The sequence below is a fragment of the Sphaerodactylus townsendi genome, linkage group LG06 (assembly GCF_021028975.2).
Source record: "Sphaerodactylus townsendi isolate TG3544 linkage group LG06, MPM_Stown_v2.3, whole genome shotgun sequence".
NCBI lineage: Eukaryota > Metazoa > Chordata > Lepidosauria > Squamata > Sphaerodactylidae > Sphaerodactylus > Sphaerodactylus townsendi.
Genome location: NC_059430.1, coordinates 75,124,751 through 75,139,611, shown reverse-complemented (window position 1 = coordinate 75,139,611; position 14,861 = coordinate 75,124,751). Strand labels below are relative to the sequence as shown.

General features: G+C 46.4%; 1 protein-coding gene across 1 annotated transcript in view; it reads left to right on the top strand.

Moving 5' to 3' along the window:
• Positions 1-14,861, top strand: part of CADPS2 (calcium dependent secretion activator 2) — a gene marked incomplete at its 5' end in the record, with an annotated part of 402,437 nt that overhangs the window by 94,684 nt on the left and 292,892 nt on the right. Inside the window, 1 exon segment of the mRNA XM_048501584.1 lies at positions 3,179-3,292. Within this exon segment, the coding sequence (XP_048357541.1) occupies positions 3,179-3,292 (114 nt within the window).

The following is a 14,861-nucleotide window of genomic DNA, read 5'->3' as shown; positions in this document are numbered from 1 at the left end:
TAGAAGGTCAGTTTTGGCATTAGAGCTTCCAAGTCCTAGATTATTGTGCAGTGCTACAGTAATACAGTAAATGATGTCGACAACATTTTGTCTTTCACTGAAGAAACTATGGCTCCTTCCGCACATGCAGAAAAATGCACTTTCAAACTGCTTTCAGTGCTCTTTGAAGCTGTGCAGAATAGCAAAATCCACTTGCAAACAGTTGTGAAAGTGGTTTGAAAACACATTATTCTGCGTGTGCGGAAGGGGCCTATAATTCATTATAGAAGTGGCTGAGACTTAAAAGTTCAGCTCATAATTAGGAGTAATCTAATGTTCTAATATTACATACCGGTAGTTCACATTTTCAGATACAGCAGATCACAAACTTCAGTGGTTGCTTATTTACATCAACAACTTCTGTGTGTTTATGTGTGTGTGGTTTATGCTTGTTCTACTTCATTCTATGCTAAGTAAAGGCAATTGAAAATGTAGTCTTGCATTCCTTTTGCACTTCGCAAAAAGAAAGCTACAGTCACAAAAGAGTTACCTTGTGTAACAAGGTAAAGTGGTTACTGTTAAAGGTTTTTCTTGTGGACATTCCATTATAACAAATAGCCAGCAGATGGCATTAATTCTTTTGTGACTGTAGCTTTCTTTCTGTCAACTGTGAGAAGTTGACAAATGATATATGTGTGTCTGTAACTACCTCCTGACTTTATAAAGGGAAGCTGTAAGAAATTGACTGAAGTACTCAAATAAGAGCAGGTGACAGTGTCTAATCATAAAGCATTTCTGGGAACAATTAGTTCATTTAGTATAATAAGAGTGTGACAACTATAGTGTGCTTCTATTAGCAAACAGTACCTTTTGGTTTGCTGAAAGGAAGTATAGAAAATACTTTGCTTGTCTAAGAAAATAATTCTGCTGTGTGCCTGCAGGAACAGACAGAAGGCTCACCATTTATTCTTCACTGGTTTATTTGTGATGTGGTAAATGGCAGAAAAATATTTTAATGACCAACTTCAAGATGATTGAGCCTGCCAAGAAGTACGTTTTTATTGACTTACTGGAAATTTTTGTGCTGTCTTAAAGGCCTATTTCAGACCATTCTGTTCTGGAACCTTGATAATGTAAAGATGATAAATAATACTTTTGAAGGGCTATTTATTTACTTGATTTATAGTCCACCTTCTCACTGAGCCTCAAGGCATATTGTATGAGGTAAAACAATGTAATCAAATAGCATGAGAAGTCAAATAAACCAGGAGATTTATTAATAGATACATGGTATATGTTAATTTTGTTTTATGTGAATTGTGTAACTATGTCACTGTATGTATATGTCACTGTAAAGGTGAGATATGAAATTTTAATTAATAAAAAATTTTAATAGTGAAAAAAAGAAGTCAAATAAACAATGCAATAGGATTAGGATTACAAAAATTAGAAACAGTACAAAATAATATCAGACCTGACACATCACAGCAGTGCAGAACATGGAATTTCAAAAAGTAGAAAACAATGCAGAAAAAGTAGAATAATGTATATAAAAGATAACTCATAGCATACATAGTTGCATACATTTACAGACCTGTTTATTATACTATTGTACATTATACTATTGCCCTATTAATCTTATAAATAGGTTTGCCAGTGGGGAATTTGTGAAGATAAGGGGATGGTCTTTGGCAGGGATCTCAGTGGCAATGTGAAACCTTATAGAAGGTTCTCCCAACTTCGTTGCCCTTGGAATTCTGACACAGAGGGTCATAACTACCAAATGGCTATCATAAAAGCTGGAGCCAAGTACAAAATGACAGGAAAAAAGGTTGTGCATAACTCTTAACAGCAGTTGTTCAACATTTTAGGCGTAACAAGATGCCTTTTAAAGTGAATATATTCTTTAAAAATTCTTGCATTCACACAGTTTGCCCTGAATCACTCAATAAAGATCATGGTGTTGTGATGGCAGCTACTGCCATAGCAACTTTATTTTTAAAAAATCGCATAGTCAATCATGAACCACGCTGGACAAAAGCTCCACCCACTTTCTTAAAACACTTGGCAGACACCAGGAAGAGTGTTGGCAGGTCTCATATTAGTACCCCATCTGTGCTCTCTGAAGCTGCCATTTTCTCCAGGGAAACTGATCTCAGTGGCCTGGAGATTGGTTGTAATTCTTGGAGAATTCCAGGCCCCACTTGGAGACTGGCAATTTATTTATTAACAATATTCTCCTGAGCAACTTTGTTTTACAGTTTCTGGAATGACAGGAGGGCTGGGAAGCAGAGGCAAAGCTACCACCGGGGACAGGGGGGTGTATGTTGCACTGGGTGCCCCCTTGTGGGGGGCGCTAAAATTGCAGGCTCGTGTTTTTTTTCCATATTTTTAGTGTTTTTTCAGTTTTTTGCCTGCAGGGGGTGCAGTTTTTAGGCTAGCAACACCAAAATTTCAGAGATTTTTCAGGAGTCTCTCCTGATGATATCACCCAAGTTAGTTGAGGTTTGGTTCAGGGGGTCCAAAGTTATGGACTCCCAAAAGGGGTGCCCCAATCCCCCATTGTTTCCAATGGGAGCTAATAGGAGATGGGGGCTACACCTTTGAGCGTCCATAACTATTGACCCGCTGAACCAAACGTCACCAAACCTGGGTGGTATCATGAGGAGAGTCTCCTAAAGATACCCTGAAATTTTGATGCTGCTAGATTAACAATTGCATGCCTGATAGCAGGCACCCTCCAAATTTCCCCAGATTCTCCTTTTAAAACCATCCCCTTCGGCATGGATTTAAAGGGAGAATCTGAGGTCCCTAGTTTAAACATTGAAAGTGATGCTGTTTCTGGGTGGGGAAGAATCCACCCCAAAACAGCATCACTTTCAATGTCGTTTTAACTGAGGACCCCAGATTCTCCCTTTAAGGTGGATTTAAAAGAAGAATTTGGGCTCCCTAGTTTAAACACCATTGAAAGTGATGCTGTTTGGGGGTGGATTCCACTGGAGGTGTTTTGTGAGAGATGATGCTGACATTTGTTTGGTAAATGTTTTGCTGGGGGTGATTTGTGAGAGATTTACATGGTTACATGTATATCAGGCCAGCATAATGGCAGCCGAGCCTCTCTCTTATGGCTATTGAGGGTAAATGATAGAACAAACCCAACCATTCTATTTTACTAACTACATTCTCATTTTCTTTCCAGCTGAACAAGCAACAGTTGCTGGTTGTAAAGGAGCGCTTCCAGGCTTTTCTCAATGGAGAAACACAAATTGTTGCTGACGAAGCATTTTGTAATGCAGTTCGAAGCTATTATGAGGTAAGCAGCTTTCCCCACAGCAATTTTAAACATTCTGTTTTATAGGACTTGTGTATTCTTCACAATAATTTTAGATTTGTGTTTTCTTCACAATGTTTCTAGAACTTGCAACCCAAACCCTTTATTGCTTGCTGCTTTCCCACACAGCTAGGTTTCTTTTATTGAAAGATAGTTTGATGGGTTAAAGGGAGCAGAACAATGGGTTTGTATTCAAAGCCTTTCTGGAACTCTTTGATAAAATCAAGATCCTTTTCTTCATATTTCACATCTCTAAATTATTTTGCTATTTGTGAATAATTTAGAAACCTGGTAATTTTCTCTAATTTTCAGTGGGAACAAAATCTTTTTCTGTATGGATTGCCCTCTGTTGAACACCATGATTAATAGTGTGAATCCCATTTCCTGTTCAGTCCAGTTTATGGACTCCTGTGAAATGTGTCACCCTGAAAAGAAGTGGCTGGCAGAAAGGGATTTGTGCAGTGGGGTTAGGACACGTGCCTGTCTGTTGGTAAGCAGCACACACTTTCACATATCTAATATCCTGTGTACATAACCTTCCTCATCAACACCTTACCCTCAGGCTAATGCCAAGATAAACCTGTGGTGCAACCCTTCCAACACCTTTTGTTAGTGGAGGCTTGAATGAATGCTGGGTAACAAACATTTATGATAGCATAAAGTGGCAGTTTCGCAACAGAAACCTTTTATTGCAATTCATGTACAAATATTTTCAGGTAACAATGAATGTAGAAATCAGTGGATGCCAAGACCATCTGTCTATCTGAAGAATATGGTTCTTTTAAAAAAAAATCTGAACCTTGCTCACTGTGAGAGAATGTAGTTCAACAGACTGGGATCAAACTTGGTGGTGCTTGCAGTATGAGCTAGAACTTAGTTACAGGACTGGCAAGAGAGACTGTGCTTGAAGCGATAATGTTGCTGTGCAATAACACACATTACAGTGGAGCAGTGTCCTACCAGGCCCATTAATCTTGGTTATTCCAAGATAGGAAACTGAAGAAATGTAGGATTTTACTGTACTGGCAAGAAAAAACATGTGTTCTTTTCTTCCAAGAGAAGAAAAGTTTCAAGTTAGTATGAGGGGTAGAATGAAAATAATAGATTTTTTCCCCCTGTTAAAATGCTTTAGGTAATTCGTGATGTTTCTTCAGCCAGAATATTTTTTTCCTGCAAAGCACTGGTTTGAGGCTTATCTGACCTTCTGATTTTGGTTGCAAACAGGTGAATTTGTACAGTAAAAATTATATAGAATGCCATCTAACTAAGGGTCATTCTTAAAGTCTGATAGCTCTGTTAGGTGGATTCTGCATGGGCAAAAACAGTGGTGTGAAAACGGTGTAAACCCTTTTACACAGTTTTAAACCATTTTACACAGTTTTCACACTGTTTTCACACAGCTGTTTTTGGCCCATGCAGAATCCGCCTCAGATGGATGGATAGGAAAGAATAGCATTTGACATATTGACGGACACCTTTCTACGGTAGGGACACAGTGTAGGGGTGGGGAGGTAAAGGCCTATGCACCTTCCACGAGACCATGTTTAATTTGGTGGAGTGATATTACAACTTTGCTACTGGGTGGATTAAAGGTGGATAGCTCTGGAAAAATCAATGTCCATTTTTCCTGCCTGTGCATAATAATTCAAAATGAACTTTGCAATTTGGTGGTAGCATTTAGAACATATTTTGTCAGGGCTCTGATCCTGCAGGGCTCTGATTCATCCTTGGATTGAAATACTTCTGAGAGCACTCCAATGAAATAAGCAACTGTGTATTGCTGATCTTTAAGATGTCATGACCTGTCAAATCTGAAGCTAGCCTCTGTGTAAGCAAACAGGGCCACATATTGAGCTAACAGAAGAAGGTCAATGTGTGTCTCTAGCAGAAATCCAGCAAAGAGCTAATGTGCCATGCAGTGTTAAATTTATAAAAACTGGTGAGATCAGTATTCATGATCTATATATAGAACCCAGTGGGGAATAAATTGTCTTTGTGGTAGTCTGCTTGGGTGATTGATAAACTCTGGTAGTGACGGAACAAGTTTAACTGACATTTGGAAACAAGGAGAGGGGACCATGGAGCTTTGTTCAATGTTTATTTTCCACTGTGTTACTTCACAGAAAGGGCAAACTGGGAAATAAGGATCTCTACATGCAAGGAATTCTCTGAAGTAATAGTTGTAATGGTGTTGAAACAATTGGGCTTATTATTTCACATTCTTTTTTGAATAGCTGTGTAATAGCCTCATTGATCAGGAAAGAGGCTAACAGAAGTAAACCAAATCTAATGCTTTGTCAGTTTTTTATAGAGACATGCGTTAAATAAAATGAATGTGAGAAATTATTTAGTTTGCTTATATTGCAAAACACTGTTCTGTTTTGTTAGCAAGAACTGCTTCATTAAGGAAGCTGTTTCACATTCTATCTGCCCTTACTGCTCAGAACTTTTCTGTAATTTCCCAGTTTAATTTTTTCTTTTTGCATACACAAGCTCATTGTCTAGATCACTGCTTTTCAGTGTAAATAGTTTCTTTCTTTTGCTTGCTTTATAACCCTAAGGAACCTTGTAGGGCTATCATGTATCTCCTTATTATGCCTTATTTTGGTTAAGCCAAGTAATGTTCCTTCTCTCCTAGTCTTCACAGAAATCTCAAGGTCTCCTTTTTTTTTGCTTTTCCCTGCCCCGTCTGCCCCTCCCCATAGCCCACATGAGGAGAGGGGAAGGGGATGTACCTGAATTTCTAGGCAGTCAGTAACTCTTTCGGTAAGTATTGCTCTATTTGAAAAGTAAAAAATTATTAATAGCTTTGGTCAAATTATTTGAGACCAAAAACTAGAACAAATATAAGAGACCCAAAGTCCAAATATTTTGATTTGTCAATTTCTATTAAAAATCCCTGCTCGTAGGCAGCTATATGGAAACTAGCCCTTTCTTGACACACTAGGATTCTGTGAGGCAAAAAACCCCTAAGCTAGAACTTTAGTGATGTAGACACTCTAGCAAATTATCTTTCTGTGAGGAAGACATTGCCTATGAGCTCTTACCTGCAGTCTGAAATTGTACAAACCTGTTGTTCCAAATTCCCCATCAAACTCGATACAATCGATAGACCTTTATTGGCATATCATGCATATAACATTCAGTGGGATAAAATACAACTAAAATAAAATAAAAACTCAGTAAAACAGAATATTGCTGAATTAAAGGCAAAATATAAAATAAAGCAGAGCTATAAAAACATAATTGAGACCTTATAATGATGTAATCTTATAGCACAGTGTAGAAATTTTGCAACATTTTCGGTTATTTCAGGAATGGCAGTTGTTCAAATGTTTATTTTAAATATTTTAAATATTTTAAACATTTTAAATTGTTAATGGGTTAATTTTAATTTTAAATTAGGATTTATATTTTAATGTTTATGTAATATTTTAAATTATGTTTTTACCCACCCAGAGCCCTCTGGGGAATGGGAAAATAAAATACCCCCCAAAATAAATAATAAAATAAAAAATAAAGAAAATATATTTTAAGAAAATATGATAATCTGCACTTATTTACTAAGAGAGGATTTACAAAATTAGTCCACATATTTATATTAAAAGGACCATAAAAGAACACATGATAAATAATTTCAGTGACATGCATCCCACAGAGGCAGCTCCTATCTGATTAAAAAGTTTTTTGGAATCACCCTGATAGAATTGCTGATGGCAAGACGTTACACCTTGCATGTGAAAATTCTCTGTGTTGGTTGTGTATGCTCAGTTGATGGAGATAGATAGCCAACTGGTTTGTGTTTAAATGGGACTCCAAACTTAGGGGAGAGCAGGTCCTTTTTGCTGCTCTACTGAGAGTTTGAAATTCAATATCCATAGGGCTATGTTTCATTGTCTGAAATGCATCCTTTTAGAAATCATGGTCAATGAATCTATAGACTTAATTTCTTTGCTCAATGCATGTTGGCCAGTCAGATGGCTGAGTCAGATAGCTGAGATTCAGTGAGCGTTTGATGAGTGAGATTGGTAGACTCAAAATGCAGGCATAGCCAGGATATGAGCCGTGCTTTAATTTCAAGCAATCGCTGACCACATATGGCACACAACTGGGTAGCTTAAGAGTTTTACGAAGAAAGTTATTCAATCCAGATCGATGTGCCATATAACAATTGCGAGCTAACTTTTGCATTAAAGACTTTAAGTGCAGCAGGAACATATTGTGAGCCTCTAGTGAAGAAAAAACAGATGCTGTCTGAGGTATTATTCTAAGCAGTTCTAATTGCCAGTTTGCAATGGATGGTCAAACCAGTATTATATTGAAAGTGTATACCTAGATATTTGGAGAATTTACAATATTGCCATTAGTTTCCCATTCAGAAGGTTTCCAAGACCTTGCAAACACAAAGATTTTAGATTTCACATAATTTATTGTGAACCCATTTCTTGTGCAGAAGCTAGAGCAGCTGTTAAGTAAACCATTCAGGTCTACATACAAACAGGATAGTAGAACTGCTCTATCAGCATATATAAGTAATGGTACATGAACAGAGCCACGTTTGGGGCAATGCCCATCAATACTCAACAAAGTTAGAGCTAAGATGCAACCCTGTTTAACTCCTTTGTTGGTAGGAATTTTGGAAGATAGTTCTCTGATGAAGAGTATTTAATTTGACAGTTTGTTGAAGTATACAATTTTCTAATAAGGAGCAACTTCCTATCAATTAGTTTGCCCCAGTTTGCCCCAGAACAAGTTTCTTGGAATTGAATCAAAGACTCCTTTAAGATCTAAAAAGCAGTACATATCTTAGATTAACTTTCCTGCCATGTTTATTAATCAAATGATTGAAGGTGGTGCAGTGATCCAATCTGGTTTTCCCATTTCTCAATCCAATATGTTACTTGGATGTCCCAGTATCTTGTGCTGGGACATCCAAGAAGTAAGTTTACATAATATGTGTTTGGCATAAAGCTTCCCAGCTATGGAAAGGAGAGTAATAGGCCTGGTGTTAATCCATGACCCAGGTGCCAGCGTCCCAGGAGGCAAAGCCAGAGTGCCTCTGGCCATGCCTCTGGAATGCCCCTGCTATGCTGGTAGAGCTGGCAGTGGTGCATGAGTGCTGTTGTGAAGGGCCGCAGTAGCTGCCTGCCAGTGGATTTGCCCCTCTGCAGCGGTAAGTACCCCAGGGAGGACAAATCCGCCAGCATCAGGCCACATTGCCTCCATAACTCCCTTCAGCCCGGTCCCCAAATTGGTCCATAAGAATCCCTATAGCAATGGTAAATAGCCAATATGTGGGTTTTCAGATCCTTGCATCCTCTGTCAAACTGTATATTATAGTATTTCCTTTTCTTTCTCCCTCACACAATGGTGTGTGATTTAAATTAGTCTGTTATAGGAATCATTCCATTCTCATATGTTTGAATAACTTCTAGAGGACCACAGACGTATCTTGGGGGCAGGGGGTTTCACGACCCAGGTGCCACTTAGCTCGGTCACATGGGGGGTTGCATTCGGCCTCCTGCCCCTCTTTCCTTTCCTCACTCTCCCACCGCTTGCTTGCCTGCTCCCTCTCTCTCCCACATGCCACCTTGTTCTCACACCACCTTGTGCCTTTGCCTGTTGCCCCTCTCTCCCTCTTGTTGCCTCTCTCTCCTCCCACCTTGCTTTCCTGCCACCCCTGCTTTGGAGAGGTAGGGGCATGATTTTGGTGGGAGGACACAATTTTGGTAGGCTCAGCGGCGCAGTTTTAGTACTTGCCCCTGGAGCCATTTTCTGCTGGTATGCTACTGTAGAGAATTGATTGTCAGAGCCTATTATAGCAGATCTAAGCTTGAGATAAATTTTCGTTTTAAATAGTTGTTGCATCTTAAAAGTTGAATCTGGGGCCCAGAAAATTTTGGGCAACATATCAGTGTCATCTCTAAAAGCCAGAGATGGTAGGACCATCAAACTCTTGTCTGGTGTTATAAAATGTTAAGTGTGCTATTCTGTTACGATGTATCAAAACATTGCATTTAAATTTATGTTGTTGAATTCCAAAAAACAGAAGTCACAATAGGAGTCAGAACAGTTCATTATTTTATCTCCTCTGGAGGGCTAACCCCCTCCCCACTAGCTGTTTTCTCAGACCTGTAATGGTTACAGGGGTAGATACTCTTTGGGGGAAGCCTACGTGTATCCCATTCAGTGTACATGATTATCCCAATGGGACTGTTTCCAGTCTAGAAAAATTATGTTGGGCTGTAGACTTGTTGAGCATGCAACAGAACTGATCCGAATTTGGCCAACAAGTGCATCCATCAGAGGCACACAATCCCTATCCACCAATATGAACCAGAGACTTAGCCTTGTGAGGGAATGTTTATAGTGGATGAGTAAGAAATGATAATTCACCCTCTTCCTACCTGCCACTTCTCTGATCAAAATTCTCCTTCCCCAATTCTCTCATCCCTTTTCTGCTTGTAGGATTCCAGATATTTTCTTTATTTTGTAGAGGAAGAGTAAAGCATTAAGCATGTTTCCAGACAGCTCCTTTCCCAAAGTGTTTTTTTCTCTGATAATCACTGAAGCCCTCAGTTTGTACACTGGTTAGGCACTGAACATTTTCTGTGAACCAGGGTGATGCTGTTACTGCTGAAGTGTTGAAAAGCTTAGCTTTAACGTGTGAAGTTTACGCAAGTGTCACAGATGAGCGGTGAAGATGAGAATGAAGATTAGGCATGGTGGCGAATTCTGGCTTGCTGGGAGGGGGGCTGAAAAACAAACACATTCATAATGTTCACACTGTAATTTCCTTGCTCTTGAATTTAATTCATTTGAGTACGGTGTCAGTTCTACATTTTCTTGGATGGTTAGCGTTCTGTGATAGTTACCTCATGCAATTGTGCATTTCTTATTTTTCTTTAAAAAAACAGTTTCGGAAAAATCACTAGAAAGTGATTTAACTTGGGACACAGTGCCCTGTAGATATATTTGCATGTAGTACATGCTGTTAATGTGCTTATTTTTTTATTGCTTGATTATTTTGGAAACCGTTAGCAGGAGCTTTCGTAGCCACCATTTTTCATGATGCAGTAAATATTTGTGAATCCTTTTTTTAAAAAAATGTTTTCTCTGGAGCTGTTAATAGCAGCTGTTAGCTATAACCATTTGTTTCTGTGAAACAGAGCTAGTGTAGGGTACTGGTTAGTGTCAAATTTGGATCCAGGAGACCCAGGTTTCAGGCAAGTAGTTTTCCAGTTCTCTGTCCCCAGGATTGGGGTATGGAATCTGGAGAATGAAGAATGTAAAGAATACTTGTGTCCAGTGGTGGGATTCAAAAATTTTAACAACAGGTTCCGATGGTGGTGGGGCCAACGGGACCAGGAGGGGAGTGACACGGTGGGGGCGTGGCCTGGGCGTTCTGGGGGCGGGGCATTCCAGAGCAGGGTGGGCAGTGCTGCGGCAGGGGCGCAGGGTCTGCGCGCCCCAGGTGCAGTTCCCCCTCACTCCGCCTCTGGATTTTTCTGTACCTCCCCTCCAGTACTGTTGTTGGTACTTTCACCAGTTTTCAAGCCCAGTGCCCTCCCTCATGAGGCAGAACTTAGCCTCTACAAAACCGAAAGTAGAAGGTCATATTTTCTTTTAACAGAGATGTATCTAGGGAAAATGGAGCCCGGGGACAAAATCTGAGTTTTGCGTCCCCACCCCCATCGGTGGCTGCCCTCTCCCACCATGACAAAACAATGATTTTTTTTGCCCCAGGTCATATCAAAGTCACAATCACATTATAGAACATGCCCCAACTCACAAATCTGAACACAGCAATGGGGCTGTGCCACACAGAAGAAATAAAATTTGTTGACAACATTTTCAAAATGCTTTCAAAATGTTTTATTACTGCAGTTAAAACGTTTTAGGGAATTATATCCAACACCCCCATTTGTCTACCCCCCCCGAGCATTGGAAACACAGCCCAGAGCCAGGGAGGGAGGGAGGACAGGGACAAATCTCAAGTCATGTTTTTCACAGTAGTTGCACACATTGAATTTTAATACTGACAATGCTCTTAGTCTTAACTTTCCCAGTCCCAGGCTCCTAACTGCTTTTCCTAGTTCCTACCTTAACTCTGCCCATCAACTGATACTCTTCAAGGCATTACCTCATCACACACATTGCGTGAAACCACGATTCTTTGTGGTCCGTTGCAAAGACTATCAAGACAATCTTGCTTGGCATACAATCAAGGAACAAGCACTGAAACATGAACGCGAAGATGGCCAAAACTTACTAAATTTTTCAAAGAGCTTATAGAGGTGATATGTGCAGTGCAAGCTTTTGGTTAGGATCTGGGATACCCAAAGTAACTTACGACATTATCCCCTTCTGGCAGTGCCTGGTCCAGTTTCCATATCAAGAGTGGGAATTCACACTTGGGTCTCCCAGATCCTAACCACTTCATCATACTGGCTTTCCTGGCAGTAATGCCTACGCAATTCCAGTCTACTTTATTTAATGCATTTATTTTATACAGTTTACATGCCACGCTTCGCCTCCCAGGCTCAGGGAGATTTCCAGTGTATAATAAACAATAAAAAAATCATCACATTAAATACTATTTTAAAACACAGATGAACTAAAAACATCCATCTTAAAATTCATTAAAAGTCTAAACTTAATACATTTTGGCTTATAACTGTAACAGAATAATTCCTTCTCAACTGGGTCAAAGGTGGACCCTGTTTTTAATACAAAGGTAATGCAGCCTGCATTTGGCTGCTCTGTGCTATAATATTCAAGTGTGCAGGAACAGCTGGGTACAGGTCTGTTGTAACCCCAACCCCAGCAAAACATTTCCCCAAACTGTACCTCGCCTTATGGTAACAGGATGGTAACAGGAGAAAAATAAATCTCTCTACAACACATAGTTCTCTGCTCTTCTATTTAAGATGGAGACTCTTGTACCAGCCTTAGGGAAAATAGACTTCATTATGGTCATGCTACAAAGGGAAGAACATGTTTGTTTATATATATTTCTTTCCATTGTGCACAAATAGCAAAGCTCAAGTTCACTGGCATTTGTTTTAAAGAACTTCCAGCTAAATTGTCCGAAGACTTTCATAGCCCGATTCAACTGGTTGCTGTGGGTTTTCTGAACTGTTTGACCGTGGTCTAGTAGATCCTGTTCCTAAAGTTTTGCGTGCATCTGCAGCTGGCATCTTCGAAGTGTATCCCATAGAGAAGTGTGTTGTGATACACCCCTGAAGATGCCAGCTGCAGATGCAGGTGCAACGTTTAGCCCAAGATCTACCAGACCAACCAAACAGCCTTCCTAAACCACAACAACCAATCTATTTATAATTCATGAACAGGAAAGGCTGCCCTTTGCTGATCCCATAACTTCCTCATATTCATAATTAATGATTAGATATGAAGTTTAATTATATTTAAGTTTATTTAAGATATGAAGTTTAATTATATTTTTAACAACTCATTTAAAAGGACAAGAAGCATGGCCAACAAAAATTAAGCTTCCACATGGGGCTAAAATATTAGAATATAAACAGTAGTAATAAATAATACCTCAATGTATTATATTTGTATCCTTTGTTTTGAATCAGCATCTGGGCATGCTGGCAGAAACTTCCCTTTCCCCCCCCCCCCCCCCCCTGGGGGGGGGGGGGAGGGGGGGGGGGGGGGGGGGGGGGGGGGGGGGTCCCGGGGGGGGGGGGGGGGAGGGGGGGGGGGGGGGCGGGGGGGGGGGGGGGTGGGGGGGGGGGGGGGTGGGTGGGGGGGGGGGTGCGGGGGGGGGGGGGTGCGGGGGGGGGGGGGGGGGGGGGGGGGGGGGGGGGGGGGGGGGGGGGTGGGGGGGGGGGGGGGTGGGGGGGGGGGGGGGTGGGGGGGGGGGGGGGTGGGGGGGGGGGGGGGTGGGGGGGGGGGGGGGTGGGGGGGGGGGGGGGTGGGGGGGGGGGGGGGTGGGGGGGGGGGGGGGTGGGGGGGGGGGGGGGTGGGGGGGGGGGGGGGTGGGGGGGGGGGGGGGTGGGGGGGGGGGGGGGTGGGGGGGGGGGGGGGTGGGGGGGGGGGGGGGTGGGGGGGGGGGGGGGTGGGGGGGGGGGGGGGTGGGGGGGGGGGGGGGTGGGGGGGGGGGGGGGTGGGGGGGGGGGGGGGTGGGGGGGGGGGGGGGTGGGGGGGGGGGGGGGTGGGGGGGGGGGGGGGTGGGGGGGGGGGGGGGTGGGGGGGGGGGGGGGTGGGGGGGGGGGGGGGTGGGGGGGGGGGGGGGTGGGGGGGGGGGGGGGTGGGGGGGGGGGGGGGTGGGGGGGGGGGGGGGTGGGGGGGGGGGGGGGTGGGGGGGGGGGGGGGTGGGGGGGGGGGGGGGTGGGGGGGGGGGGGGGTGGGGGGGGGGGGGGGTGGGGGGGGGGGGGGGTGGGGGGGGGGGGGGGTGGGGGGGGGGGGGGGTGGGGGGGGGGGGGGGTGGGGGGGGGGGGGGGTGGGGGGGGGGGGGGGTGGGGGGGGGGGGGGGTGGGGGGGGGGGGGGGTGGGGGGGGGGGGGGGTGGGGGGGGGGGGGGGTGGGGGGGGGGGGGGGTGGGGGGGGGGGGGGGTGGGGGGGGGGGGGGGTGGGGGGGGGGGGGGGTGGGGGGGGGGGGGGGTGGGGGGGGGGGGGGGTGGGGGGGGGGGGGGGTGGGGGGGGGGGGGGGTGGGGGGGGGGGGGGGTGGGGGGGGGGGGGGGTGGGGGGGGGGGGGGGTGGGGGGGGGGGGGGGTGGGGGGGGGGGGGGGTGGGGGGGGGGGGGGGTGGGGGGGGGGGGGGGTGGGGGGGGGGGGGGGTGGGGGGGGGGGGGGGTGGGGGGGGGGGGGGGTGGGGGGGGGGGGGGGTGGGGGGGGGGGGGGGTGGGGGGGGGGGGGGGTGGGGGGGGGGGGGGGTGGGGGGGGGGGGGGGTGGGGGGGGGGGGGGGTGGGGGGGGGGGGGGGTGGGGGGGGGGGGGGGTGGGGGGGGGGGGGGGTGGGGGGGGGGGGGGGTGGGGGGGGGGGGGGGTGGGGGGGGGGGGGGGTGGGGGGGGGGGGGGGTGGGGGGGGGGGGGGGTGGGGGGGGGGGGGGGTGGGGGGGGGGGGGGGTGGGGGGGGGGGGGGGTGGGGGGGGGGGGGGGTGGGGGGGGGGGGGGGTGGGGGGGGGGGGGGGTGGGGGGGGGGGGGGGTGGGGGGGGGGGGGGGTGGGGGGGGGGGGGGGTGGGGGGGGGGGGGGGTGGGGGGGGGGGGGGGTGGGGGGGGGGGGGGGTGGGGGGGGGGGGGGGTGGGGGGGGGGGGGGGTGGGGGGGGGGGGGGGTGGGGGGGGGGGGGGGTGGGGGGGGGGGGGGGTGGGGGGGGGGGGGGGTGGGGGGGGGGGGGGGTGGGGGGGGGGGGGGGTGGGGGGGGGGGGGGGTGGGGGGGGGGGGGGGTGGGGGGGGGGGGGGGTGGGGGGGGGGGGGGGTGGGGGGGGGGGGGGGTGGGGGGGGGGGGGGGTGGGGGGGGGGGGGGGTGGGGGGGGGGGGGGGTGGGGGGGGGGGGGGGTGGGGGGGGGGGGGGGTGGGGGGGGG